The sequence below is a fragment of the Emydura macquarii genome, unplaced genomic scaffold (assembly GCF_026122565.2).
Source record: "Emydura macquarii macquarii isolate MOO-44397 ecotype Brisbane River unplaced genomic scaffold, CSIRO-AGI_Emac_v2 contig_1300, whole genome shotgun sequence".
NCBI classification, from domain to species: Eukaryota; Metazoa; Chordata; order Testudines; family Chelidae; genus Emydura; species Emydura macquarii.
Genome location: NW_027131437.1, coordinates 1,747,294 through 1,770,460, shown reverse-complemented (window position 1 = coordinate 1,770,460; position 23,167 = coordinate 1,747,294). Strand labels below are relative to the sequence as shown.

General features: G+C 59.2%; 2 protein-coding genes and 1 long non-coding RNA gene across 8 annotated transcripts in view; 2 read left to right on the top strand and 1 right to left on the bottom strand.

The window, feature by feature from the left end:
- LOC137154734 (uridine-cytidine kinase-like 1) overlaps nt 1–13,937 on the top strand; it is a 19,622-nt gene extending 5,685 nt beyond the window's left edge. The window contains exons 8-15 of one of the 2 annotated variants that reach the window (XM_067550524.1): nt 210–229; nt 2,497–2,595; nt 11,490–11,583; nt 11,804–11,866; nt 12,329–12,451; nt 12,657–12,764; nt 12,920–13,076; nt 13,345–13,937. In XM_067550524.1, the coding sequence (XP_067406625.1) occupies nt 210–229; nt 2,497–2,595; nt 11,490–11,583; nt 11,804–11,866; nt 12,329–12,451; nt 12,657–12,764; nt 12,920–13,076; nt 13,345–13,418 (738 nt within the window). In that variant the 3' untranslated portion in view covers nt 13,419–13,937. The remainder of the gene's footprint in view (nt 1–209; nt 230–2,496; nt 2,596–11,489; nt 11,584–11,803; nt 11,867–12,328; nt 12,452–12,656; nt 12,765–12,919; nt 13,077–13,344) is intronic. The other variant, XM_067550526.1, reaches the window with a different exon arrangement.
- Nucleotides 8,491–15,157, bottom strand: LOC137154736 (uncharacterized). 2 transcript variants are annotated; one of them, XR_010920289.1, is made up of 3 exons: nt 15,061–15,157; nt 12,903–13,028; nt 8,491–8,767 (listed from the first exon to the last, which is right to left on the bottom strand). It is a non-coding gene; the product is annotated as an uncharacterized lncRNA (long non-coding RNA). The 2 variants fall into 2 exon arrangements; XR_010920288.1 differs by lacking the exon at nt 15,061–15,157 and adding an exon at nt 14,527–14,907.
- Nucleotides 12,959–23,167, top strand: DNAJC5G (DnaJ heat shock protein family (Hsp40) member C5 gamma). Of its 4 annotated transcripts, XM_067550529.1 has the most exons (6): nt 12,959–13,076; nt 13,345–13,360; nt 16,648–16,766; nt 17,341–17,554; nt 20,336–20,489; nt 23,010–23,167. In XM_067550529.1, exons 3-6 carry the CDS (start codon nt 16,654–16,656, stop codon nt 23,096–23,098), a joined length of 570 nt encoding a protein of 189 aa, XP_067406630.1. In that variant the 5' UTR covers nt 12,959–13,076; nt 13,345–13,360; nt 16,648–16,653; the 3' UTR covers nt 23,099–23,167. The 4 variants fall into 4 exon arrangements, with proteins under 4 accessions (XP_067406630.1, XP_067406628.1, XP_067406629.1 ...); XM_067550527.1 differs by lacking the exons at nt 12,959–13,076; nt 13,345–13,360 and adding an exon at nt 13,941–14,546; XM_067550528.1 differs by lacking the exons at nt 12,959–13,076; nt 13,345–13,360 and adding an exon at nt 14,429–14,598.

Here is a 23,167-nt window from a genome sequence, read left to right as displayed (position 1 = left end):
GCTGCTTCTCTCCTCCAGGTGCTTTGGGCAGCTCCCTGCTCTCGCTGGGGCTGGGGCCCAGCTGCTTCTCCCCTCCTAGGCCCCCTTCCCCCCCAGCACCCAGGGTCCATAGCAGAAAGCTGCTGCTGCCCTCTAATGCCCGTTTGTCTCTCTCTTGTCCCCCTGTTGTGCCCTCCCTTGTCCCTGTCGGCCCGCGGCGTCTGCACCAGAGGAAGCTGCGCTGGGATATGTGAGGACAGTTTGTCTCTGTTCCTTCCCTGCCACGCTAGCCGCTCTGTGTGTGTTGCTTGGCTTGGGGGGTGTCTCTTTGGATGGTGACTTGCTTTGTCTGTCTCTGAACCCTGAGCTGCAGCCCCCCGGAGCGGTGCAGAACGGCGGCTTGCTGACCTCCCTCAGTGCTGTGTGTGTGTGACCTGTGGGGCTGCTGCTGTCACCCCAGCTGGGCTCCAGGCCTCCGCAGCCTCTTGGCTCTGTGCTGCAGGGCTTCTCACCCTCTGCGAGGCAGGACCTGCCTTACATGCACCTGGCTCACGCTAGGCTCCCTGCGGTGGGGGGAGGGCTCTGGCCACCAGGGGGAAGGGGCAGGTAGTCCAGTGGGGCAGTTCCTTGCAGCCCAGCTTGGTAGCTGCCAGCCCTGCCCCGATGGAGCTGGGAGGCAGCAAAGCCAAGCACCCCCACACTGCGTGAGCTTGTGGCCTGCACAGTTGGGAGCATTGGGCAGGCTGCTTCCCGCTTCCTCCAGCAAGAGACACCATTCATGGGTTTCCAACTGCCCAGCAGCCGTGCAAGCAGCTGTGCCCGGGAGGGGGTACCCAGCAGGTTCAGGGACCCCCAGCTTTGGAACAGTCTCTTTGGAGGAACCCTTCTGTGTGCCTGACTGCAAGGGGTCTCACTCTTCCTTCCTGGATCTGAGCCTCTGGGCTCCAGCCTCCTGCTGTGGTTAGCAAGTCCACTGAGCCTGGCAGGGAGTAATGCACCTCGCCAGGTGTTCACAGGGAGGCTCCAGCAGCTTTTGAAGCACTTGGGTTTACTAGTCACCTGCGAGCCAGCATAGGCCGTCCTTGCGTTGGCACAGAGAGAGGAAGGTTGACGCAGAGACCCGCGGTTCCCAGCCTTTCGAGAGTGCGGACCCCTTTTCAACCGCCCAGCATTTTGCGGACCACCGCGTGCTACTAGTTTGATTTGAAATTGTGCATTTCCTTAGTGAGGATGTTCTTGTTTTTCTTTTCCGCGGACCCCCTGTGGTAGCCTCGCGGACCACCGGGAGTCTGCGGACCACAGGTTGGGAGCTGCTGGCATAGACCATCCGCTCAGTGCAGAGCCCAGCCAAGCTGCAGAGAACTGGATTTGCTCGCCTCGCGCGCTCAGGCCTGCTCTAAATTCGGTCAGTTTAACTACGTTGCCTAGGGGATCTGAACAATCCGCACCCTGGAGCGGCGTAGTTAAGCTGATCTAAGACCCCGTATAGACAGTGCTGGGTGGACAGGAGAATTCTTCCATTGACCTAGCTACTACTCAGGGAGGTGGATCTTTGGCATGGGTAGTGTCCACACTGAACGGCTGCAGCGGCTCAGCTCTAGTGTTTTGAGCATAGACCAGCCCCAAGTCTGACCTCGGTCAGTTCCCAGGTGTGAGAGCTTCCTCTGGAAGCCAGCCCCATCTCTCACCTCCCAGTCCTTTGTTCTGGAGCTGGGGTCTCCTCTCAGCTTCCCAGCTAAGAGTGTCAATCCAGGAGTCACCGGAGCTTGCCTTGTCTCGGGTGGAGTTTAGCTGGCTCCTTGATGACTGTTTAATTTCACCCAGACGGGGGTGACTCCCAGCTGTGTGTGTTAGTCTGCTTCAGGGCCAGCTTGATTCCTGCTTCCCCCCGTGAGTAACAAAGCAACGTACAAAGGAAACTGAGGCGCAGCTAGGCTTCGTAACAAATACTACAATTCCCTTGTCACAGCCGGGAGGTGGGATTGCAGCACATGTGAATGCACCTGAGCCGGTTTCCATCTAAGCTAGTCTTCATTTAGCTAGGTCAAAACTTGCTTGAGTAATAAGGACGTGCTGGGGGCCCCGGTGGGCGGGGCAAGCCTGTGCCACCACCCTGGCTGCTGCAGCTTCCCTGCCGTTGGTAGTCAGCTCCTTCGAGGCGGGCTGGAGCCTCCTTGGCATGTGTGAGGCTATGTCCACGCGCCTCCCCCATGCTGCTGGTTCCGGGGGAGGTGGGGTTCCAGGCCCTCTGTCGGAAGGGAGCCCGGGGAGCAGGGCATGAGATGGCCTGGCTGCCCCTGGTGGAAGGAGCTGCCATGCAGGCATCAGACACACACGTGCCCACGGGAGTCCCCCGCGGGGTGGTTAACGTGGCGCAGAGCTGAGTCTCTGGCCTTGGCGGGGCCACCTCCACTTTCCTGCATGTGGTGCTGATGGACTGGGTGGCAGGCGCGTGCATGCGTGTGCAAATGCCGGGCAGAGGGCTGCTAGGTCACACTCACTTGTTTGTCTCTGCAGAGCGGCCCTGGCCTCTGCCCACCAAGGGCAGCCGCTTCCCAAGTCGCTGAGTGTCCTCGAGAGCACGCCCCAGGTGCGCGGCATGCACACCATTATCAGGTACTGAATGTCCCCTCCGTCCCCTGCTCTCTTCCCCGGGGGGCCAGCCTCTCCTCCACTCCCCTCCCTCCTGCTCTTTCCCCCAGGGGGGCTGGCCTAGTCCAGGGTGTAGTCCTGCAGAGTGCTCCTGTGTGGTCTAGTGTGGCATTGCAGTCACTCTGCCTCAGTTTCCCTTCATGCTTTTCCAGTAGCTCACTCACAGCTAGGTATGTTTCAGATCAGGCCCCCCCAGCCTGGAGGTGTGGTTGATGAAGACTTTCTAACATGGGCTTCCTATTGCCCTGTTTCCCTTTGCTAGAGGGAGTCCAATCTACCCTGATTCAGGCTGGGGCCCTGGCTCCCTCTCTGCTCCCAGTTCACCAAGTGGGACAGGGCTGCTGGTCTGTCATTGACCCACAGGTACAGTGCTACGCCCCCAGCTTTGGAACAGTCTCTTGGAGGGCCAGACCCCCGAGGACTCTGACTCTTCCTCCAGGGTGAGCCACGCTGCCTCACTGCTTCCTGAGCCTGGCCCTCTGGGCCTGCAGCCCCCGCTTCACCCCGTGAGCTCTGCCCAGCGGGCACCTGACATAGCCAGCTGGCGGAGGCTGCCCACTCCCCAGGGACGGACGCTCCTCGCCTGGCATTGCAGCGTTTTCAGACAGTCGGGTGTATGCACACAGCACAGGCTGGCCCGAGGTTAGCACAGAGCTGAAGGGTTAAAGGAAGGCCCACGTCCCTTCTGGCCAGCCCAGCGCCCAGCCAAGCTGTAGTGACCTCCATTGGTGAAGCTCTCTCTGTCTGTCTCTGACCGTGGTCAGCTTCCGTGAGAGCCTTGACTCCTTCCAGCCACCTGCTCTTTCCCCCCACCTCACACCTTCCAAATCCTTTGTTCTGGAGCTGATGTTGCTCAGCTTCCCTGCTGAGAAGTGGGGAAATCCGGCTGCCCCTGGGACCCTGGTTGCCTGGTGTCAGTGTCCTGGGGATTGGCTTGCCATTGCCTTCTTGGGTTTTTCAGTGCTATGTGTCGGCTTTGGCCAGTCCTTTTCAGTGACCCCTCCCGGCTCAGACAGCTGAACTTCATTCATACCTACGTCTCCCAGCCTGCCCTGAGAGCAGCGTTAGTCCTGCTCTGTCCCTGGCAGCCATGCAAAATACAGGGGAAACTGAGGCACACATAGCATTCATTAAAATATTACAGAAAATGCCCACTTTCTCACAGGTCCCACTCTGGTCCTTGGCCTCTGCAGAGGCTTTTCTAGTCCCAGTCCTGGGCTTAGGGGCAGGGTCCTTGCTGGGGCTGGGCAGTGAGGCTGGCAGGGTCCGTTCCGTCCCAGAGTCTCTCCTGACAGGTCAGCAGGAGGCAGGCACCTGACTGGTACCTGGCCCTGTTCCCAGGTGGCTCTGCTCATCCTCGGAACTCTTTCTCACGTGCCAAGAAGCAGGCCTGGCTGGCCCCTGTCCTGCCCCCTGAGACGCGGGTGACAGGTTCCTGCTGCTGGGGCTGCCAGCTGTGCCCAGGGCCAGTGGCACATTGGTTGGGCTCCTCTGGGATAACCAGAGCCTCATCGCCCAGCCCCTCAATAGAGGAGGAAGGAGCTAGAGACACCCTCGAAGGCAGGACTGGTCCCTACAGCCCATTGTCCAGCCAACAGGCACGGAAACGTCACCATCAGAAGTCTCAGGCCCGGGAGGTGGGCAAGTGGCAAGGGGGGAATGGGGACAGGGCTGGCCTCTGGTTACCCTAGACTAGCCCAACCAGTGTGCCGTTGGGCCGGCGATGGCTGGCACACCTGGCAGCAGGGCACTGTCAGGGGACGTGGCGGTGGCTGGGAAGCAGATCCACACGGGGCACGGCATCAGGATGCAGCATGCACAGCCCTTGCTCGTGGGAGAAGCATGAGTTCAGATCCACTAGCCAGCAGCGTCTATGGGCGGGGCCTTTTCTTCCTGGGGGTTGCAGGAGTGACTGCCTGGGCACCTCAGGGCTCCGCTGTCCTTGGTGTCTGGACTGTAGGGCAGGGGCAAGCAATAGGCCAATACAGGCCAAATCCAGACCATGGACCATTTTAAACACACTTTCTCTGGATTCTGGACCTTGACTATATCCTGACTAAGAAATGTAGACCTTGACAAAAAAATAATTGTCCCTGCGCTAGGGCACTCCGGCTGCCAGCACCGGCTCACCCGACCTCTCCCTTCCTAAGGGCCAGCTCACAGGGTCCCATTCAGACCTGGTCGGTTTGTCTCTGTGTCACCCTCCTGGCTCTTGCATCCAGGCCTGGGCTGAGCTGCCGTCCATCCAGATGAATGGCCTGAGTCCTCACCCCAGTTCCTCTCTAGGGTGGTCTCTGGCTTCCATCTCTGGCAGCTCAGTCATCTGCCTGTCACCGCACTAGCCCACTGCGCCAGGGCTGTAGCAGGATGTTCTTGAGGCCCTGTAGGTGCTCCACCATAGGGTGTGTCCGCACCTTGATTGGAGATTTGTCAGCAGTGTCTGCCCCACCCTGTGCACCTTTGTACTGTGATGTGAGGGCATGTTGGGAGGGATGGACGGGGCCACCACCACTCCAGTTCCTCCTTGCTGCTGCTGGTGCAAGTCGGACCCTCGCAATCATAGAATCATAGAATATTAGAATTGGAAGGGACCTCAGGAGGTCATCTAGTCCAACCCCCTGCTCAAAGCAGGACTAACTTCAGCTATATCATCCCAGCCAGGGCTTTGTCAAGCCTCAGCTTAAAAACCTCTAAGGATGGAGATTCCACCACCTCCCTAGGTAACCCATTCCAGTGCTTCACCACCCTCCTAGTAAAAACTTTTTCCTAATGTCCAACCTAGACCTCCCACCCTGCAACTTGAGACCGTTGCTCCTTGTTCTGTCATCTACAACCACCGAGAACAGCCTAGCTCCATCCTCCCTGGAACCTCCTTTCAGGTAGTTAAAGGCTGCTATCAAATCCCCCCTCATTCTTCTCTTTTGCAGACTAAACAAGCCCAGTTCCCTCAGCCTCTCCTCATAAGTCCTGTGCTCCAGCCCCCTCATCATTTTTGTTGCCCTCCGCTGGACTCTCTCCAACTTGTCCACATCCTTTTTGTAGTGGGGGGCCCAAAACTGGACACAATACTCCAAATGCGGCCTCACCAATGCCAAATAGAGGGGAATAATCACTTCCCGTGACCTGCTGGCAATGCCCCTCCTAATGCAGCCCAATATGCTATTAGCCTTCTTGACAACCAGGGCACACTGCTGACTCACATCCAGCTTTTTATCCACTGTTACCCCCAGGTCCTTTTCTGCAGAATTGCTGCCTAGCCTGTCAGTCCCCAGTCTATAGCTGTGCATGGGATTCTTCCTTCCTAAGTGGAGGACTCTGCACTTTTTTTTGTTGAAACTCATTAGATTTCTTTTGGCCCAATCCTCCAGTTTGTTTAGGTCACTCTGTATCCTATCCCTACCTTCCAGGGTATCTACCACTCCCCCCAGCTTAGTGTCATCCGCAATGTCTGCTGCCAGTTTCTCTACCACCTTTCCTTAGTATTTTGTTCTTGTTCTATTATATTAGCTTTTCAATTCGTTTTAGTGCAGTTTAGTGCAGTGTGTTTTGGGGAGGCGGCTCCCCCTTCAGCCCCTTTTCTTTGTGGCCAGGGCTGCCTTATCTTCGGCCGCTGTTTTTTCTGTGCCCTCTTTGCTCAGGTCATGCCAAAGACCAAGGGTTTCAAACCCTGCCAGATCTGCCACAGGTCTTTCCCCCACAGTGTGACAGGCATTCCAGCTGCCTCAGGGAGTCCCACGTCCCATGTAAGTGCAAGGCCTGCTTGAGTTTAAGAGCAGATCTTGCAAACTGAAAGAAGATAGATTGAATCTACTCCTGCGGGGTCTGACCCTTTCCACCTCCCTGCGTCGGCATCAGTCATTCAGACAACATCAGTGACGTCAGCCTTGCTGAGCAAACACCATGGGGCTGCTTCAGAAATGAAACATTCTCAAAAGAAGAAACCCAATTTTCCCGAGAGTCTCCACAGGAAGGAGAAGTAACTTCTGAGGCTAGGAAACAGAAAGATCACGTCCGAGCGTGGATATTGCTGAGGCTTTTGTGCACCCTGGTCCCAAGATTATGGTACCTGCCGAGAAGACTTCTGATATGTCCCATGCCGAGAAGCACCCGAAGCTGCACGATTCTCCGTACTGGCAGCAGAGCTCTCCAAGAACAGGGACTCTTCTACGAAGCCTTCTTCACCCCATGCTCTGGTACTGCCCTCCAGGGTCGGAGCCACAAGAACTGCATTGGCCAAACCTCTGCACCCTCTCTGGAGCCACCCTCCTCCGCTGGCGTGTATGTAGAGCAGAGGTTCTCAAACTGGGAGGTGGGCCCCCCATGGGGGGCATGAGGTGCTTTAGGAAAAAAAACTTCCTGCGCACATTTTACTCACCGCTATGAATAACTAGCCAAGCTGATCCCTCCAGGCAGATCAGGTCCTCAGCTGGCGCTCTGCATTTGGCCGGATCTCTGTTACGCTTGTGTAGCATTATATAGAGTCGTTGCCATCTGTACTTTAACCCGTTTGCTATGACGCGGTGTGCACATTAATTGCAAGCGTCGATCACCAGGGCAGTTTTGCTTTTGCTCTTATTACAGTGGATCGTGCACTCTGTTTCAATCAATGCCTTGCTGCTGTTCATGTTTACTGAGAGTTGCATGTTGGTTTTTCTTTATTGGTATATGTCATTGTGTGGCCGGGGAGGGGGTGTAAACTACTCCAGACACAAAGAAAGGGGACACGATCAGATAAGTTTGAGAACTGATGTAAAGCACATGGACTGAACCTGTGCACTGTCCCCAGTGCCTTTCCAGGTTCCTGTGGACCTCTGCCTTCACAGAAGAGGCACCATCCAGGTTCCAGTTCTGTGAAGAGCTTCTAGTTACAGAAGAGCCTGGATCTCCTCTTTTAAGGGGTGCCAAGAGGGTTTCCCCTGATACTGTCACACTTCAGAGCCCGAGTTCCCATCAGTTATGTGCACCCCAGCACCAAATCTCAACCACTGGCACTGACCTAACGGCCAGCCCCTCTTCAGTCCCTGCTGTCGATGCTTCCAGCTCCTCCACTGATCATGGGAGAGGATCCCTCCTCATATTGTGACATTTCTGCCCAAAACTCTACCTTCTTTCTGCCCTCTGTGCAGGCGTTTCTTGCAGAACCCAGCAGGCGCTTGTTATCCCCAACAGGGACCCCTTGCGGTCCCACTCCTTCTGTACACACCACGGCAGTGGGCTTTCTGGAACCCATAGCTCCGCATTGTGACCAGTATCATAGCTACCTTCCCATAAGAAGCCCCATCCCGACCAGCAGCCATCAGTACCGCAGGAATCTCCTTCCCAGGAGGAACAGGAGCTAGTGGTTGAGGAGGAAACATCCCTTTCCAACAAGTCGTCCTCCCCTGATGAGGCAGTTCTACCCCAACAGATGATTTCCAGGCTTTTCCAGTCCTGATGAAAAGGAAAGTGGAATCATTTCAGATCCCTTTGGAGGAAATCCAGGAAACTCAGCACTCCCTCCTGGACACTTTGCACTCCACCCTGCCCCAGGCTGGGTTCCCTTTCCTATTAATGAGGCTTTACTGTCAGCAGCCTGTGCCATGTGGCACACACCTGCTACCATCCTGCCCACCTGGAAGAGGGCAAACAAAAAATAATATATATTGACCAAAGGGCTGGGACACTTCTTTCTTCCGTCCTACCCCAAACTCCTTGGTAGTGGACGTGGTCGACAAACCCTGCTCCAGATTGACTCCTTCAGATAAAGTGCTCAAGCGACTGGTCCTGCTGGGCTGAAATTGCTGCTCATTAGCTGCTCTCCAGTTTAGGGTCATGAACTATCAGGCCGTGAAAGGAAAATATGATTTCACAAACTATGCCAAATGTTCACGTTTTATTGACCACCTACCACAAGACTAAAAGGAACAGGTTCAAGCCCTCATCTTGGAAGGCCAAAGGATCGCAAAGGCTTCTCTTCAAGCTTCTCTTGATGCTGCGGACACAGCCTCATGTTGAACCTCCTGGCTACATTCCTCTGGCTCCCCCGGGTGGTACAGTACATGGTGGAGGACCTTCCTTTCGAAGGGCTCAAGCGCTTCAGTGGTGACATCAACAGCTCACTCCAGGGCAACTCTGCAATCCCTCGAGATCTGCACATCTGCCACAAAGAGACGGTTTAGCAAATCACAGACTGCTCAGCATTCCTGACCCTTTCAAGACCAGACCTAAACGAGACTAACAAAACCCCCCAGAGAGAGGTCCAGCCCTCACAAGAAGGGGCTCTCCTCAGTGGTAACATTCCAGTCTGCAGCTTCCTCCAAACAGCCATTTTGACATGTTGGTTGAAGATCCCTTCTCTGGATCTGTGTGTGCAAAACCAGCCTCCCTACTCCCTTTGGGGACTATCTTTTGGACAAGTGGATCTTGGAGGTGGTTTCAACAGGATATTCCACCCAATTGCATCCTGTACCTCTTCAGAAACCCGTCTCACGAGACTCTCCTAAGCCAGCCGGTTCAAGCTCTCCCAACCAGATCCCCTGTTCACATGTTCTCCAAGCACCACGCTGTCACGCTTGTTCTCAGGACAGATATGGCCTTCAATGGTGGTGTTCTCAGATCTGTGCTGGATTCATCACCTGAGCACCCCCCCACATTGAGACGCTGTGTGGGAGTCTCCTACAGTGCTGTCCCATAGGGATGTGTACTTGAAGAAGGAGAGATTACTTACCTGTACAGCAACCAGAGTTCTTTGAGATGATTTGTCCCTATGGGTGCACCACCTCCCACCCTTCTTTCCCTCTGCAGTGGAGTCTCTTTGGGCTTCATAATTGAGAAGGAAATGGTGGCGGCGGGTCCGTCCTTCCCAGTATACCCTTGCACTGGGACACAAGGACATCTGGGGTGCAGGCACGGACCCGTGGCCACCACTGATTCAAGTCTCCAATCCAAAGTGCATGGGCACATGCGCATGCTGTGGTGCAGCACTCATAGTGACGCACACCTCAAAGAACCCCAGTTCTCCTCTCGAGAGTCACACCTATCCAGCAGCTCCCCAGACTGGAGGATGCTGGGATGTGGCCATCTGGATGGCCCAGGCTGTGTGTACATGACTGTTCTGAGCTGGGCCCAAGCCAGCCTGGTTTGGCTGTGCAATGTCCAGGCCAGAGATCTGTGCTCCCCTTTACGCAGCACTGCGCCCTCGACTTGGCTCCTGGATCTGTGCCCAGTTGGGAAGAGCAGTCCTGGCTCTTCCGTTCTGCTAAATCTTCTGCTGCTCATGGATTAGTAGATTCCAAGGCCAGAAGGGACCATTGAGACCATCTTCTGTGACCTCCTGTAGAACACAGGCCATTGAACGTCCCTCGATTAATTCCTGTTTGAACCAGAACAGATCTCTTTCAAAAACCTCCAATCTTGAATTGAAATGGTCAGTGATGGAGAAGTCACCACACACCTTGGTAAATTGTTTCAGTGGGTAATTACGCTATTTAAGAAATTACACCCTATTTCCAGTCCAACTTTGTCTAGCTTCAGCATCCAGTTATTGGATCATATTAGACCTTTCTCTGCTAGACTGATGAGTCCATTGTCAATATTTGTTCCCCATGTAGTTACTTACGGACTGTGATCAAATCACCCCTTAACCTTCCCTTTGCTAAACTAAATAGGTTGAGCTCCTTGAGTGTCTTGCTGTATGGCATTTTTTCTAAACTTTTAATCCTTCTTGTGGCTCTTCTCTGACACCTCTCCAATTTATCAACGTCCTTCTTGAATTCTGGACACCTGAACTGGACTCAGGATTCCAGCTGCGGTCACATCAGTGCCAAAACCAGAGGTAAAATAACCTCTCGACTCCTACTCGAGATTCCCCGTTTATGCATCCATGGATCACATTAGCCCTTTCGGCCCCAGTGTCACACTGGGAGCTCATGTTCAGCTGATTACCCTCCCCACCCCACCCCCCAAATCTTTCCCAAAGTCACTGCTTCAGGATAGAGTCCCCTATCCTGTGAGTACGGCGTGCACTCTTTGTTCCTAGATCAATCTATTGGCATTGAACCATATTAAAAGACACATTGTTTGCTTGTGCCCAGCTTACCAAGCGATCCGGATCTCTCTCTTTGTGGCCTGTTCTCTTCATTATTTACCACTCCCCCCATCGTTATCAGTGTTGATTTTGTTTCCTTTCAGGTCACTGATAAAAATGTTAAATAGCATAGGGCCCAAGAACCGATCCCTGTGGGACTTCACTAGAAACACCCCCTTGATGATGATGCCCTGTTTAAAGTTACATTGTGAGACCTGTCAATTAGCCAGATTTTAATCCGTTCAATGTGTGCCGTTTCGAATTTGTATCATTTTAGTAACTTAAAGTCTCATGGTACCTAGTCAAATGCCTTACAGAAGTCTAAGACTATAACATCACCATTCTTACCTTTATCAACTAACTTGTAACCTCCTCAGAAAGATTGGCTCTATTTCCCATAAATCCCCACATTGACTGGCCCTCATTATATTACTCTCCTTTTAATTCTGTATTAATTGAGGCCCATATGAGCTGTTCCATTATTTTGCCCAGAAGGCAGTTATGGCCAGGCCCCCTCTATGCCCTGGAACTCCCATGGGCGAGAGGTAAGAGGCCCCTGGTGCTGCAGGTGCATGGATCCACCTTGGCCGTCTGGGAGAACCTTGCTCACCATGGGGAGTGACAAAATATTCTCCCCAACATGCCTCCTCTCTCTGCCCCCGTCCTCTCCTCAGGCTCCTCTGCACTGGGCTGGGGCTGGAATTGGGGTGCCTTCACCCGGGATTATGGTGCTGGGGAGCAGGGGCCCCAGGTCCTGCACTCTGCTGTCATCTTTGTGTCCCTTCTCCAACAGGAACAAGGACACAACCAGGGACGAGTTCATCTTCTACTCCAAGCGCCTGATGAGGCTGCTGATTGAACATGCCCTCTCCTTCCTGCCACTCAAAGTAGGTGATCCACCCCTCCTGCCTGCCACTCACTGTACAGGCCCCGCCCTTCCTGCCTGCCACTCACTGTACTGGCCCCACCCCTTCCCTGCTGACCCACCCCTCTCCTGTCATTCATGGCACAGGCCCTGCCCTTTGCTATGTGCGTTTGTGCCTTCGCTGTGCTGCAGCCTGGCTCAGGGTCTGCTCCCCACGTTAATTACCCTCTCTTCTCCTGCAGCCCGTGACAGTGGAGACGCCTCAGGGGACTGTGTATGAAGGGAAGCGGTTCCACAGGCAGCGGGTGAGACTGGCCAGCATCTCCCTGGAGATGGTTGGGGCAAATCCCCCCAGAACGCTGAGAGGAAAGGTGGCCCAGTGGCCATTCCAGTCCTGGGCCTTGGGAGAGCTGGGTTCCATTCTCAGCTCTGCACAGACTTCCTGTGTGACCCTGGGCCAGTCCCTTAGCCTCTGCGAGGTCAGTTCCCCCCGGTCTGTGCAGCAAGGCAGCACTGGGAGAAGAGGGCGAGGCTCTTGGATACCGTGCTGATGGGGGCCGGAGAAGTGTCCTAGACAGACAACACCCTCTCGTGCTGCAGGAGGGGGCAGGAGGCAGTGGGGGTTGCTGCTCCAGTGTGGGAGATGGGGTGCAGGGAGGGAAGAGCTGCCTTGGTCGGGGATCTGAGATCCGGGAGGCGGCTGCTTCGCTGTGTGGGTTGCTGCCCTGTCCCATCTAAGCTGGATGCTGTCTTGGCCCTGCCCCCAGATCACAGGTGTGTCCATCCTGCGGGCAGGGGAGACCATGGAGCAGGCTCTCACTGCCGTCTGCAAAGACATTCGACTGGGCAAGATCCTGATCCAGACCAACCATGACACAGGGGAGCCCGAGGTGAGCGCGCCCTGTCCGCCTCTTCTCTGCACCCATCAGCACCCATCCACCCAGCCTTTCCCCTCTGCCACCAACGTCCCCAGAGCCCTTGTTCTTGCAGCAGGCACCCTGCTCCACTGGTGAGGGCTGCCCAAAGGGCTGCGGGGGGTGGACCCAAGGTGTCGCACTAGGCTCCTTCCATGAGCCCTGTCTCCCCTCTCTTCAGCTTCACTATCTGCGGCTCCCCAAGGAGATCAGCGAAGACTATGTCATCCTGATGGACAGCACCGTGTCCACGGGGGCTGCAGCCATGATGGCTGTGCGCGTCCTCCTGGTGAGTCTCCTGGACCGTCCCCACCCTCTGGGAATTGGGGTGGGTTGCCTGGGGAGCATGGGCTTGGTGGGTGTGGTGTCTAGCAGGGAAGCAGCTCTGAGAACATGGGGCATTTCGCGATGGGGCTGGACGGCTCACCACTGTCTGTGCTGCAGGATCATGATGTCCATGAGGAGAAGATCTTCCTGCTGTCCCTGCTGATGGCGGAGATGGGGGTTCACTCCGTGGCCTATGCCTTCCCCCATGTCCGCATCATCACCACCGCTGTGGACAAGAAGGTCAATGAGGAATTCCACATCATCCCCGGCATCGGTAAGGGGGGGAACAGGCTGGCGTGGCACCCACACCTTGCTGCAGGAGCCCCGCTCCGTGGCTGCCTCAGACCAGCCCCTATGCAGCTCTCCTCCTAGGTACTGTGCCCCAGGCAGGGCTGGGTTGGGAATACAGACCCTGGGGGGACTGAGTGAGGCCACGGTTCGATTCTCCTGAGGCTACCTCTGGGGGCTGGCATGATGGGGCGTGGTGCCGCAGGTGGGTGTCGCTGCTGTTGGTTGCCTTACCGTCTTCCTTTTGTGTCTAGGTAACTTTGGAGACAGGTACTTTGGGACTGACGCCCCCTCAGCCTGGTGTGAGAGCGAGAGCACGGACTACTGAGCTGGCCTCCCCACCTTGCACGCTGTCCTCCACCCCCCGCCTGCCTGCCAGCCAGCCTTGCACCCGCTGCCTCCTCCCCACCTCACAGGATGGTCCCTGCCTGCCATCCTCCCCCAGCAGGATGGCCTCCTCTCCTTGCCGGCCTCACAGGGCCCTGTGTGACTAAATGGGACGCTGCTTCCCTCCGGACCCTGCACCGTTGGGCAGGTGGGCGTTTGGAAATTGCCCAGCAGCACCCTCCAGTGTGTGCAGGGCTGAGCCTGCGTGTGGCCTGCTGTGTGCGCATGCTGGGCAAACACTGCTGGGGGGTGGAGGGGGAGTGTCAGGTTCTCCTGCGGGCAGGGATGGAGAGCCAGGACCCTCTCCTGGTCCCCCCGGGCAGGAGGGGATTGGCCCCCCGGGGGGTGTACGGAGGTGGGGCTGGCTTTGCCGTTGTAATCGGCTTTGCTCGGAGCAGTTGCTCCCCCGGCGGGCTGGCGCGGGGTGCCCGCTACTTGAAAAACCCTCAGGGCCCCGGAACGGATGATAGGGGAGAGAGGAGCCCTGGCTCGCTCCGCCTGCGGCGGTCACCGCCCCGTGCTCCGCAGCCCGGCACTGGGGGCAGGGCCGCGGGGCGTGGAGCCCCGAGCAGTCTGGGGCGGGCCGGGGCCGGAGCCGGGACCGCTGCCCCAGCGTGGGCCGGGCGGTGCCGGCTCCCTCGGCCTGGCGGCGACCCGGCGTCTGCCCCAGCCCCCCGGGAGCGGGGCGCAGCGCGGCCAGGGGCTCCCTGCGTCTCGGCAGCTCCGCCCCGCCGGCACACGGCACGGGGGCGGCTCGGGCTCACCCTGCCCCGGGCAGCGGGACCCGCCTGCAGCGGGGCAGGGCCTTTCTCCGGGCGGGCTGGGCGCGGGGGGCCGCGGCCGGGCACGTGCAGCGCCGGGCGTGGGCGGGGCTTGTACGGTCAATAAAGGCTCTGCATGGACCGCCGCGCCCCGCCTCCTTCTTTCCTTCCGTGCCGCGGGGCGGGGCCGGGGGAGCGGGCGGATCTTCGGCGCCTGCGCGGGGGGCTCGGGGCTCAAGGCGCCTGCGCGGGGCTCAGGTTGCGCATGCCTAGAGCGGCGGGAGTCACCTGCGCATGCGTCTGTCGCGGTAGGTTCTGGCCCGGCTCTGCCGGCGCGTCGGACTCGGGACTGAGCCGCCGGTGAGTGGCGGGGCCGGGCCGGGCCGGGCCTGGTCTGGTCTGGTCTCCCCCTCCCCCTCCCGGGCCGGGCCGGGCCGGGGCCGTGTCTGGGCTGGTGCCCGGCGCTGCCAGCTGCGAACGGCCCGGCCGGGGCCCGCCTGCGGCGAGTGCTCGGGGCCGCCCTGGCTCGGGCCTGCCCGGGGCTCCCGCCGGCCGCGGGCGCTGCGCCGCTCCCGTCCCGTCGCGTCCCCTCCTCGCTGCCCGTCCCCGGCGGAGGCTGGGCCGGCGTCGCAGAGCGGCCCGCAGCGCTCCCGGCCGGACGAGCAGCGCGCCCCGGGGCCGGGTCCGGGGCCGAGCTGGGCGCGGGGCCCTGCGAGCTGCCAGGCGACGTCGCCGGTGAAAGTCCAGAGCCCGCTCCGCCCCGCGCGTGTCGGCCCCGCCTGCCCCGGGCGGGTCCCCGACCCCCTCCACCTCCCGCGGGACCTCGTAGCCGGAGCTCAGCGGGCACCGGCCCGGCCCCGGGCGGGCGCAGAGTCTCTCCGCCGGCGCTGCGTGGCGAGGCGCTTTCTCAGTGTCCCGGAGCCGGCCGCTTCCGCAGGGCTGGTGCTGCTCCGCCCTGGTCTGCGTTCGGCGGCTCCCCGCTGCCCCCTCGCTGTGGGGCTGGGACGGGAGGGGGTGGCGCATAGGGCCGGCGAGTGGCAGGGAGCTGAGCCGAGCCCCTGGCCTGATAGTCCCGGTGACCTGGGGCGTCCCCCTCACTCTCCCCCGGGCGAAGAGTAACCGTGGCTAGCCACACGCTGGGTGCCAGGGGACGGCTGGCTCGCCGGTTTCCTGTCCTCTCCACTCCCTGTGAAGCACCCAGCCTCCAGGGTGCTGGGCTGCCTGTCCTTGCCCCCTCCCTGGGTGGGCTGGTTGCTGGGCTCTCTCCTGGCCCTGTCTGGCCAGTTCCTTCCTGCCCTGTCTTGTCTCACTTCCTCATTCCTGCTACTGGGTGAGCCCAGATCCCCAGCGCTTGCCTTGGAAGGTGCTGTGTCCTGGGCCCTGTCCTGTGGCTGAGCCCGCGTCCTTCTTGGGGAGCTTGCCGGGTGAGATGCCTGGAGTGCGACTGCTGCTTCTTGGGGAGCTCCCCGGAGCTCTGACAAGGCACGCGCAGGTTTGGGGGTGTCTGTCTGGGGAGAAGCATCTCCTCAGCGTCTCAGGAGTCGGTGGGCTCAGCCCCCCTCCCCGGGCCTGCCTGGCTGGGAATGGTGTGTGCCTCCTTAGCGGACAGGAGGGGGTGCTGCCGGCCGTTGGCAAAGGGGAGGCAGAGCAATGGCTGCAGGGGGCCGGCCTGCGGTGAGCTGGGCCTGCCCAGAGGACACCGCTCCCGTGGTCCGAGAGTCTCATCAGGGGCAGGCTCACCCCAAGCTGCTGGGTGCCCAAGGGGCTTGTGTGCTTTGCTGCACCTGGCATTGATGTGGCCATGTCTCCAGTGCCTGGGGCTGCGTGGGGCCTGGTGCACCTGCGGGGGGGGAGATTTGGTGTGAAGGGAGCCGCAGGAGGGAGCCCCGGGCAGGTGCTGCATGCGGGGCCTGCTGGAAATCTGCCATTCCCTATTGTGAGCGCTGGCTGCAGCGTGGGAAGCCCGTTCATGGCCTCTCCTGGAGAGCTGGCTTCTGCATAGGATCCATCATCCCCCAGGGAGCTCTGCGATGCAGGCCCTGTCATGGGCCGGGACCCCCATCTCCCCTTGCTGCTTCTCCAGGGCAGCTGGGTGGCAGGGCTCAGTTGTGCTCTGCTGCCCAGCACATGTGGCCGCCTGCCTGGATTCCCGTGATGAGATGGCCCTGCAGTGGGTGACAGGATCCTGGGCCGCACAGGCCGCGCTGCTCGCTCTGGAATAGCTGGCTGCCTGGCCCTGCTCCCAGCTCCCCTTGGGCTTGCCAGTCCTGCTGGGCCCGCTCTGCCCCACAGAGTCTTGGCTGCAGTTTGCAAGGTGTGGGCATCGCCCCTTGGGTGCTGCTCTCGTGCACCATGGTGACTTACCGTGGGGGCTGCAGACTTACACCCCCCTCCTCCCCTTCAATACAGAACAACATGGCGGATCACAGCCGACCCCAGCGGAAAATGTCCCGGGCTGGGGAGAGTTTGTACAGAGTCCTGGGCCTGGAGAAGGGGGCTTCTTCAGAGGAGATCAAGAAGGCATACAGGTAGGGAGCCCACCGAGGGTGACCAGCTAGCAAGTGTGACAAGTTGGGATGGGGTGGGGGGTAATAGACGCCTATATAAGAAAAAGCCCCAAATAACGTGGCTGTCCCTATAAAATTGGGACATCTGGTCATCCTAAGCCCGTCTACTGGGCCCAGTGACTCGGCCTCTCACATGGGCCCCTTGTGGCTGCTCCTCTGCTGCTGAACCCCTGGGAGATCTTCCTGTAACTCTCTGGGACGGAGCCCATGCAGCCAAGTGGCGTTGCTGCGGAGCTTGCCTTCATGCACGTGCTGGCTGCGTGCTCTCCCAGGCTCTGACCCTGTGTCTGGAGAGGAATCCACACCCTGGGACTGCAAGGATGGGGGTGTCGGGGGTGGGGGGACGCCATGCTGTCCCAAAGGCGCTCCTGCTCCCCAGCATGGGACAGAATCATACCATGCGGTCCAGGGTCTCCCAGCCCCAGTGAAAAGGAAGGGAGGATTCTCTCTGCCGAGATCTGGGGAGGTGTGCGGGGGAGGATGTGTGCCTCCTTGGGACGTCTCTTCAGCCCTGCCGTTCCCCTGCACTGCGCAGGAAGCTGGCCCTGAAGTACCACCCGGACAAGAACCCGGATAATCCCGAGGCGGTGGAGAAGTTCAAGGAGATCAACAACGCCAACGCGACGCTGAACGACGAGAACAAGCGGCGCATCTACGATGAGTACGGCTCCATGGGGCTCTACGTGGCTGAGCAGTTCGGCGAGGAGAGCGTCAAGTACTACTTCCTCATGTCCAAATGGTGGTTCAAGGTAGGCACCTGCTCCCTCGCTGCCTGCCTGGCACAGCCCCTCCGCCCCGCCCTCTGTGCTTCTAGGGCTCCCGCTGAGAGGCCACGGCGGCGCCCCAGCACTGAGCTCTCCATTGGGAAGCCACTCCAGCTGTGGGGCTGAGGCTTCCAGGTGGAGTAAGCGGGAGAGGTCTCCTGGGCTCTGAGCTGCCCCGAATGGGCCGGGTGCAGTGCGCAGGCCCTGAGCCATCCATCATGGCAGAGGTAGGAGTTCACACTCGTCTGAACGTCCGTGTAAATGGGGTGGGGTCTGAGCAAAGGGGACGTCCGTGTAAATGGGGTGGGGTCTGAACGTCCGTGTAAATGGGGTGGGGTCTGAACGTCCGTGTAAATGGGGTGGGGTCTGAGGCCCCAATAGGGAAAGAACAAGTTAAGAGTTAGGCATGGTCTCCACTCCAAGCCAGGCTGCCACCCAGGCTTCCCATTCCTTGCTGGGGTCCCTGTTGCCCCTGGGGTCCCTGTTGCCCCTGGGGTCCCTGTTGCCCCTGGGGTCCCTGTTGCCCCTGGGGTCCCTGCTCCAGGCATGGATCTCCCTGCTGAAGGTGAGAAGCCCTGGGCAGCTTCCCTCTTGCTGCCGGCTTGGAGCAGGGAGGCAAGAAATCTGGGGAGCTGCTGGGCTCCCAGCAGGGAGCTGCGTGGAGCTGAGATCCCTGGCTCTCAGTCCCCCACCATGCCCCTCTTGAGTCAATGGAAGCATTCCTGGATGCGCAGCACCAACAGAAGGAGGGTAACGTGGCTGTAAATCGACCTAGACATGCCCTTACAAGATAGACAGGTTAGGAGTCTTCAGGTAGGCAGGGGTTGATGAAATACATCCTAGACTGCTTGAGTTGGCTAAAGAAATGTCTGGGCCATTAGTGATTATCTCTGAGAGCTCATGGAGGACAGGAGAGATCCCGGAGGACTGGAAAATGGCAAATATAGCACCTGTCTCTGAAAAGGGGAATAAGGACAATTCAGGGAATTACAGACCAGTCAGCTTAACTTCAGTACCTGGAAAGATAAGAACGGCCACACTGGGTCAGCCCAATGGTCCGACAGTGGCCAGTGCCAGTGCTTCAGAGGGAATGAACAGAGCAGGCAGTCATCCTTCAGTAAGGCTTCTGATACTGTCTCAAGTGACATATTGGGCATATTAATGGCATTGGGCTGCATTAGTAGGAGCATTGCCAGCAGGTCACAGGAAGTGATTGTTCCCCTCTATTCAGCAGTGGTGAGGCTGCATTTGGAGTATTGTGTCCAGTTTTGGGCCCCCCACTACAAAAAGGATGTGGAGAAGTTGGAGAGAGTGCAGCGGAGGGCAACCAAAATGATGAGGGGGCTGGAGCACAGGACTTATGAGGAGAGGCTAAGGAAACTGGGCTTGTTTAGTCTGCAGAAGAGAAGAATGAGGGGGGTTCGATAGCAGCCTTTAACTACCTGAAAGGGGGTTCCAGGGAAGATGGAGCTAGGCTGTTCTCAGTGGTGGCAGATGACAGAACAAGGAGCAACGGTCTCAAGTTGCAGTTGGGGAGGTCTAGGTTGGATATTAGGAAAAGCTTTTCCCGTAGGAGGATGGTGAAGCACTGGAATGGGTTACCTAGGGAGGTGGTGGAATCTCCATCTTTAGAGGTTTTTAAGGCCTGGCTTGACAAAGCCCTGGCTGGGATGGTTTAGTTGGGGTTGGTCCTGCTCTGAGCAGGGGGTTGGACTAGATACCTCCTGGGGTCTCTGCCAACCCTCATCTGCTAGGATTCTGTAACATTCTCCTAAACTAACGTAGGAAATGTAACCTAGATGAAACTACTGCGTGGTGGATGCACAACTGGTGGGAAAACCGTCCTTAGTAGTAGTGAATAGTTCAGTCTAGCTGGAAGGGGATATCAAGTGGGGTTCTGCAGGGATCTGTCCTGGGGCTGGTTCTATTCATTGTCCCCATAAATGATTGAGGTAATGGTATAGAGAGCATAGGTATGAAGTTTGTGGATGAGGTGGGGGGCGTTGCAAGTGTTTTGGAAGACAGGATTAGAATCCTAAGTGAGGCTGACAAACGGGAGCAATGGTTTGCAGTAAATAGGATGGAATTCGATTAGGACAGATGTACGCACTCCACGTAGGGAGGAACAATCAGTTGCACACGTACAAAATGGGAAACAACTGCCTAGGAAAGAGAACTGTGGAAAGGGGTCAAAGAAAACGGAGCACCGTTCTGGGCTGTCAGCAGGAGTGTCGTAAGCAAGTCATTCTTCTGCTCTACTCCACACGGATAAGGCCCATCTGGAGTGCGTGTCCAGTTCTGGGCGCCAGACTTCAGGAGCGATGTGGACAAACTGGAGAAAGTCCAGAGAAGAGCAGCCCAGGTCTAGAAAACATGGCCTCTGAGGGAAGATTGAGTCTGGCGAAGATCAGTGAGGGAGAACATAAGTCTTCAAGTACAGGAAAGGTGGTTATAAAGAGGAGGGTGGTAAATTGTTTTCCTTAATCACCGAAGAAGCAATGGGCTTCAATTGCAGCAAGGGTGGGTTAGATCAGACATTAGGAAAGACGTCCTCGCAGTCAGGGTAGTTACACACTGGAATAAATGGCCTCTGGAGGCTGTGGAATCTGTCATTGGAGGTTTTTAAGAACAGGTTAGACAGATGTCTGCCAGGGATGGTCTAGGCAATAGTCCGTCCTCCCTCGGTGCAGGGGTGTGGACTAGATGACCTCTCGAGGTCCCTTATGCCCCTACATTTCTCTGATCTGCGGGCTCCCTTCCATGCAGGCCTTGGCCATGTGCTGTGGCATCTGCACCTGCTGCTGCTGCTGTTGCTGCTGCTGCTTCTGCTGCGGGAAGTGCCACCCACCGGAGGACGAGGACTCCTACAAGTATGTCAACCCTGAGGACCTGGAGGCACAGATCCAAGCTGAGGCTGAAGGTGAGGAGGAGGAGTTGCCTTGCACCGTGCTCCTGCCGCCAGAGGGGAGCTGAGCTGGACCTGACCCAGCTCAGACCCTGGCATGCCCGTAGTCTGAGCATCGCGCACCCTGGGGAAAGCAGGGAAACCCGCTGGGAGGCGGAGCCCGGCTGGCAAAGGGTAGCTGGGGGTGGGACAGGAGAGGGGGAGGCACGTTGCCTGTGCCTGAGGGGGGACAGGAAAAGTGAGAGCAGAACTGGGCATCGGCAGGGTCTCGGCTCTGCCTCGGCTCGCTGTGAATGCTGGGCAGGTCTCTCCTGTGCCCTGCCACGGCTGCCCGGTGCGGTGCAGGGAGGCTGTGCTGCCTACTGGAGCATGTGGCCTGCGGTCGCGGTGGGACCTGGCAGCTGTCACTCCCACTGCCTGGTCAGGGTCTCGCCAACAGCCTGAGAGCCCCGCCTGGCTGGGGGTCAGTGGTGTGTGGGCAGCCTGTGCCAGGTGCCTGCAGAAGGGCCGGGCCAGGCCGGGCGGGGCAGTGCAGGAGCTCTGGTGGGTTGTGCTCTCCTGCCCTGTGCAGGGTGAGGCATGGCAGCCACGTGGGAGCAGGGGCCTGGGCCTGGTGTTGGGGGCTGCTGGCACGTGAGGGGAAGCTGCGGGGCAGGGCAGGGCAGGGCAGGCGCTGGCTGGGATCCTGGCGCCAGGGGGGCGGAGCTGAGTGACCTGGGGCCTACACTGCTTCCCCGCCTGGCCTGGGCTGGCCTGGCCCAGCCCGGCCCAGTCCTGCTCTTGCTCCTCCCAGCTGCACTCGGGAGGGACCTTGCCTTGAGGGGTGGGGCTGAGCCCTCCCTCCCCTGGCCCAGTGACGGTGCTTCCAGTGGCCAGCAGGAGAGCCCAGCACCAGCCAATTGTCCCACCCCCCCACCCCCAGGGGCAGGTAGCTCTGGCCCTGCATTGCCACAGCTCGCATGTGTCACCGGGCCCCCAGGCAGGCGTGGAGGGAGGCAGGCGTGGCAGCTCACAGCTGCGTAGGCAGCAGGGGTTGGGCATGGGTGCCATGCCTTTTGGCTTTGGCCAAGGAGGCTGGCTGACGCCCCACACCTCTGCCCTGCCACTCTAGTGCCCACAGACCCACAGGATTTGTGGCATCTCCTGGCTTTTAGGCAGCCCCTTGGAGGAAACCCTCCAGTGAGCCAGACCCCCCGGGGTCCCATTCTCCTTCCGTGGGTCGCCCACACAGCCTCACCCCCTCCGAGACTGAGCGCCAGGCTCCAGCCCTCCTGCCTCACCCCGCAGCTCTGCCCAGCAAGTCCTGGGAGACTCGCCCGCTGTGCAGGGACCCTGCACCCGCCAGCGTTGGCAGCGACGCCGGGCAGCCCATCTGACCAGAGCAGGGCTCTGGGTGTGGGGCGCCCTTAAGTCGGCCCGGAGAAGCGAAGGGTGAGAGACCTACTCACGATGTGGGGGAGCCTGTGCAGACACAGCCCAGCTGGCCACGCCGGCGCAGTCTGCCAGCCGAGCCGCTTCCGCTCCCTGCCAGGCAGCCCCAGCTCCCGTCCCAGCCTCGGGTCACCCCTGGCCCACGGTTCTCCTCCCGCAGAGCCCTGCGCCGGAGCTTCCCATTTCACTGTCTCTGGTTCGGTCCTCGGGCTTCTCCCGTTGTCCGGCTGGATCCTCCACTGAGCTGGGGCGGTGTCAGCCTGGCCTTAGCACGCCCGCAGACCGTGACCCCCTCCTGCTCTGTCCCCGGAGCGTTTAACCTTGCTGCACCCCTCAGCCAGTAAGTCTCCGCCAAGCATGGCATTCATAAGAACATCGCAGAAAGTTCCTGCCTCGTCACAGCCGGCTGGCAGGCAGTGCCCTCCCGGCCCTTTCACGGTCCCCTGGGTGAGAGCGGCTGGGGCCAGGAGTGGGGGAGGGCATCCTTCGGCCTGACCCCCTGCTAGTTCACACCACCCTGCGCGCACTGGGGAAGGTGAGCTGTGCGGCGCGGGGGGAGCCGTGGCCCTGAGGGAGGCCGCGGGCTGGATGGTTGCAGCAGCCGTTTTGGGCCTTGACGTCTGCCGTACACAGGGCCTGGCGGGGCTGTGACACTGTGTCAGCAGAGCTGGAGGGAGCCAGAGCTGGGCATTGGGGGGGGTCCCCAGGTTCCTGCAGGGTGACAGCAGGAAGGGTCAGACTTTGGGGGGGCTGTGTGGGAAGGGGGGCTGCAGTGTTGCAGGGGGTGATGGCTGCATTTGTATTTCACAGGCTGAGCAGTGTCAGCCCTGCCTGCCAGATGCCTCAGTGCTGCCTTGTCCCCCCACCCTGCCCCTGCCACCCCAGCCCGGGCTGGTGGTGCCCCTCCGTCTTCACCCACAGCCGCCATTGGTGCTGCTAGGTCTGCTCCCTGCTCCGGGGCTCCCGCGGCCTCTGCGTGGGTTTGCTGCCGGTGCCCTGAGCGCCCATCCCCTCTGCCTGCTGGGGCTGGGTGGGGGGATCCCACGGTGGCAGAGGGTCATGCCCCTGCGTGCCCTGCCCCTCACTGAGCCTGTCGCCCCTCAGAGACCCAGACGCCCATTGTGGTGCAGCCTCTGCCTGCAGCAGCTGGAGAAGAGCCCCCGCCGGATGCCAGCGCCAGGACTGACGCCTGAGGCCAGCCTCGCCCTGTCGACTCCCCTGCCCCTTTCGCCAGGACTCTGGGTGGGGACCCCCCTCTGGAA

Excerpts from the sequence above, each read along its gene's own strand:
- DNAJC5G (XM_067550527.1), top strand. The coding sequence starts at position 13,941 with ATGATAGGGGAGAGAGGAGCCCTGGCTCGCTCCGCCTGCGGCGGTCAC. Across the intron at positions 16,767-17,340 it reads GAGATCAAGAAGGCATACAG|GAAGCTGGCCCTGAAGTACC; the intron begins GTAGGGAGCCCA and ends TGCACTGCGCAG. Across the intron at positions 17,555-20,335 it reads TGTCCAAATGGTGGTTCAAG|GCCTTGGCCATGTGCTGTGG; the intron begins GTAGGCACCTGC and ends CCTTCCATGCAG.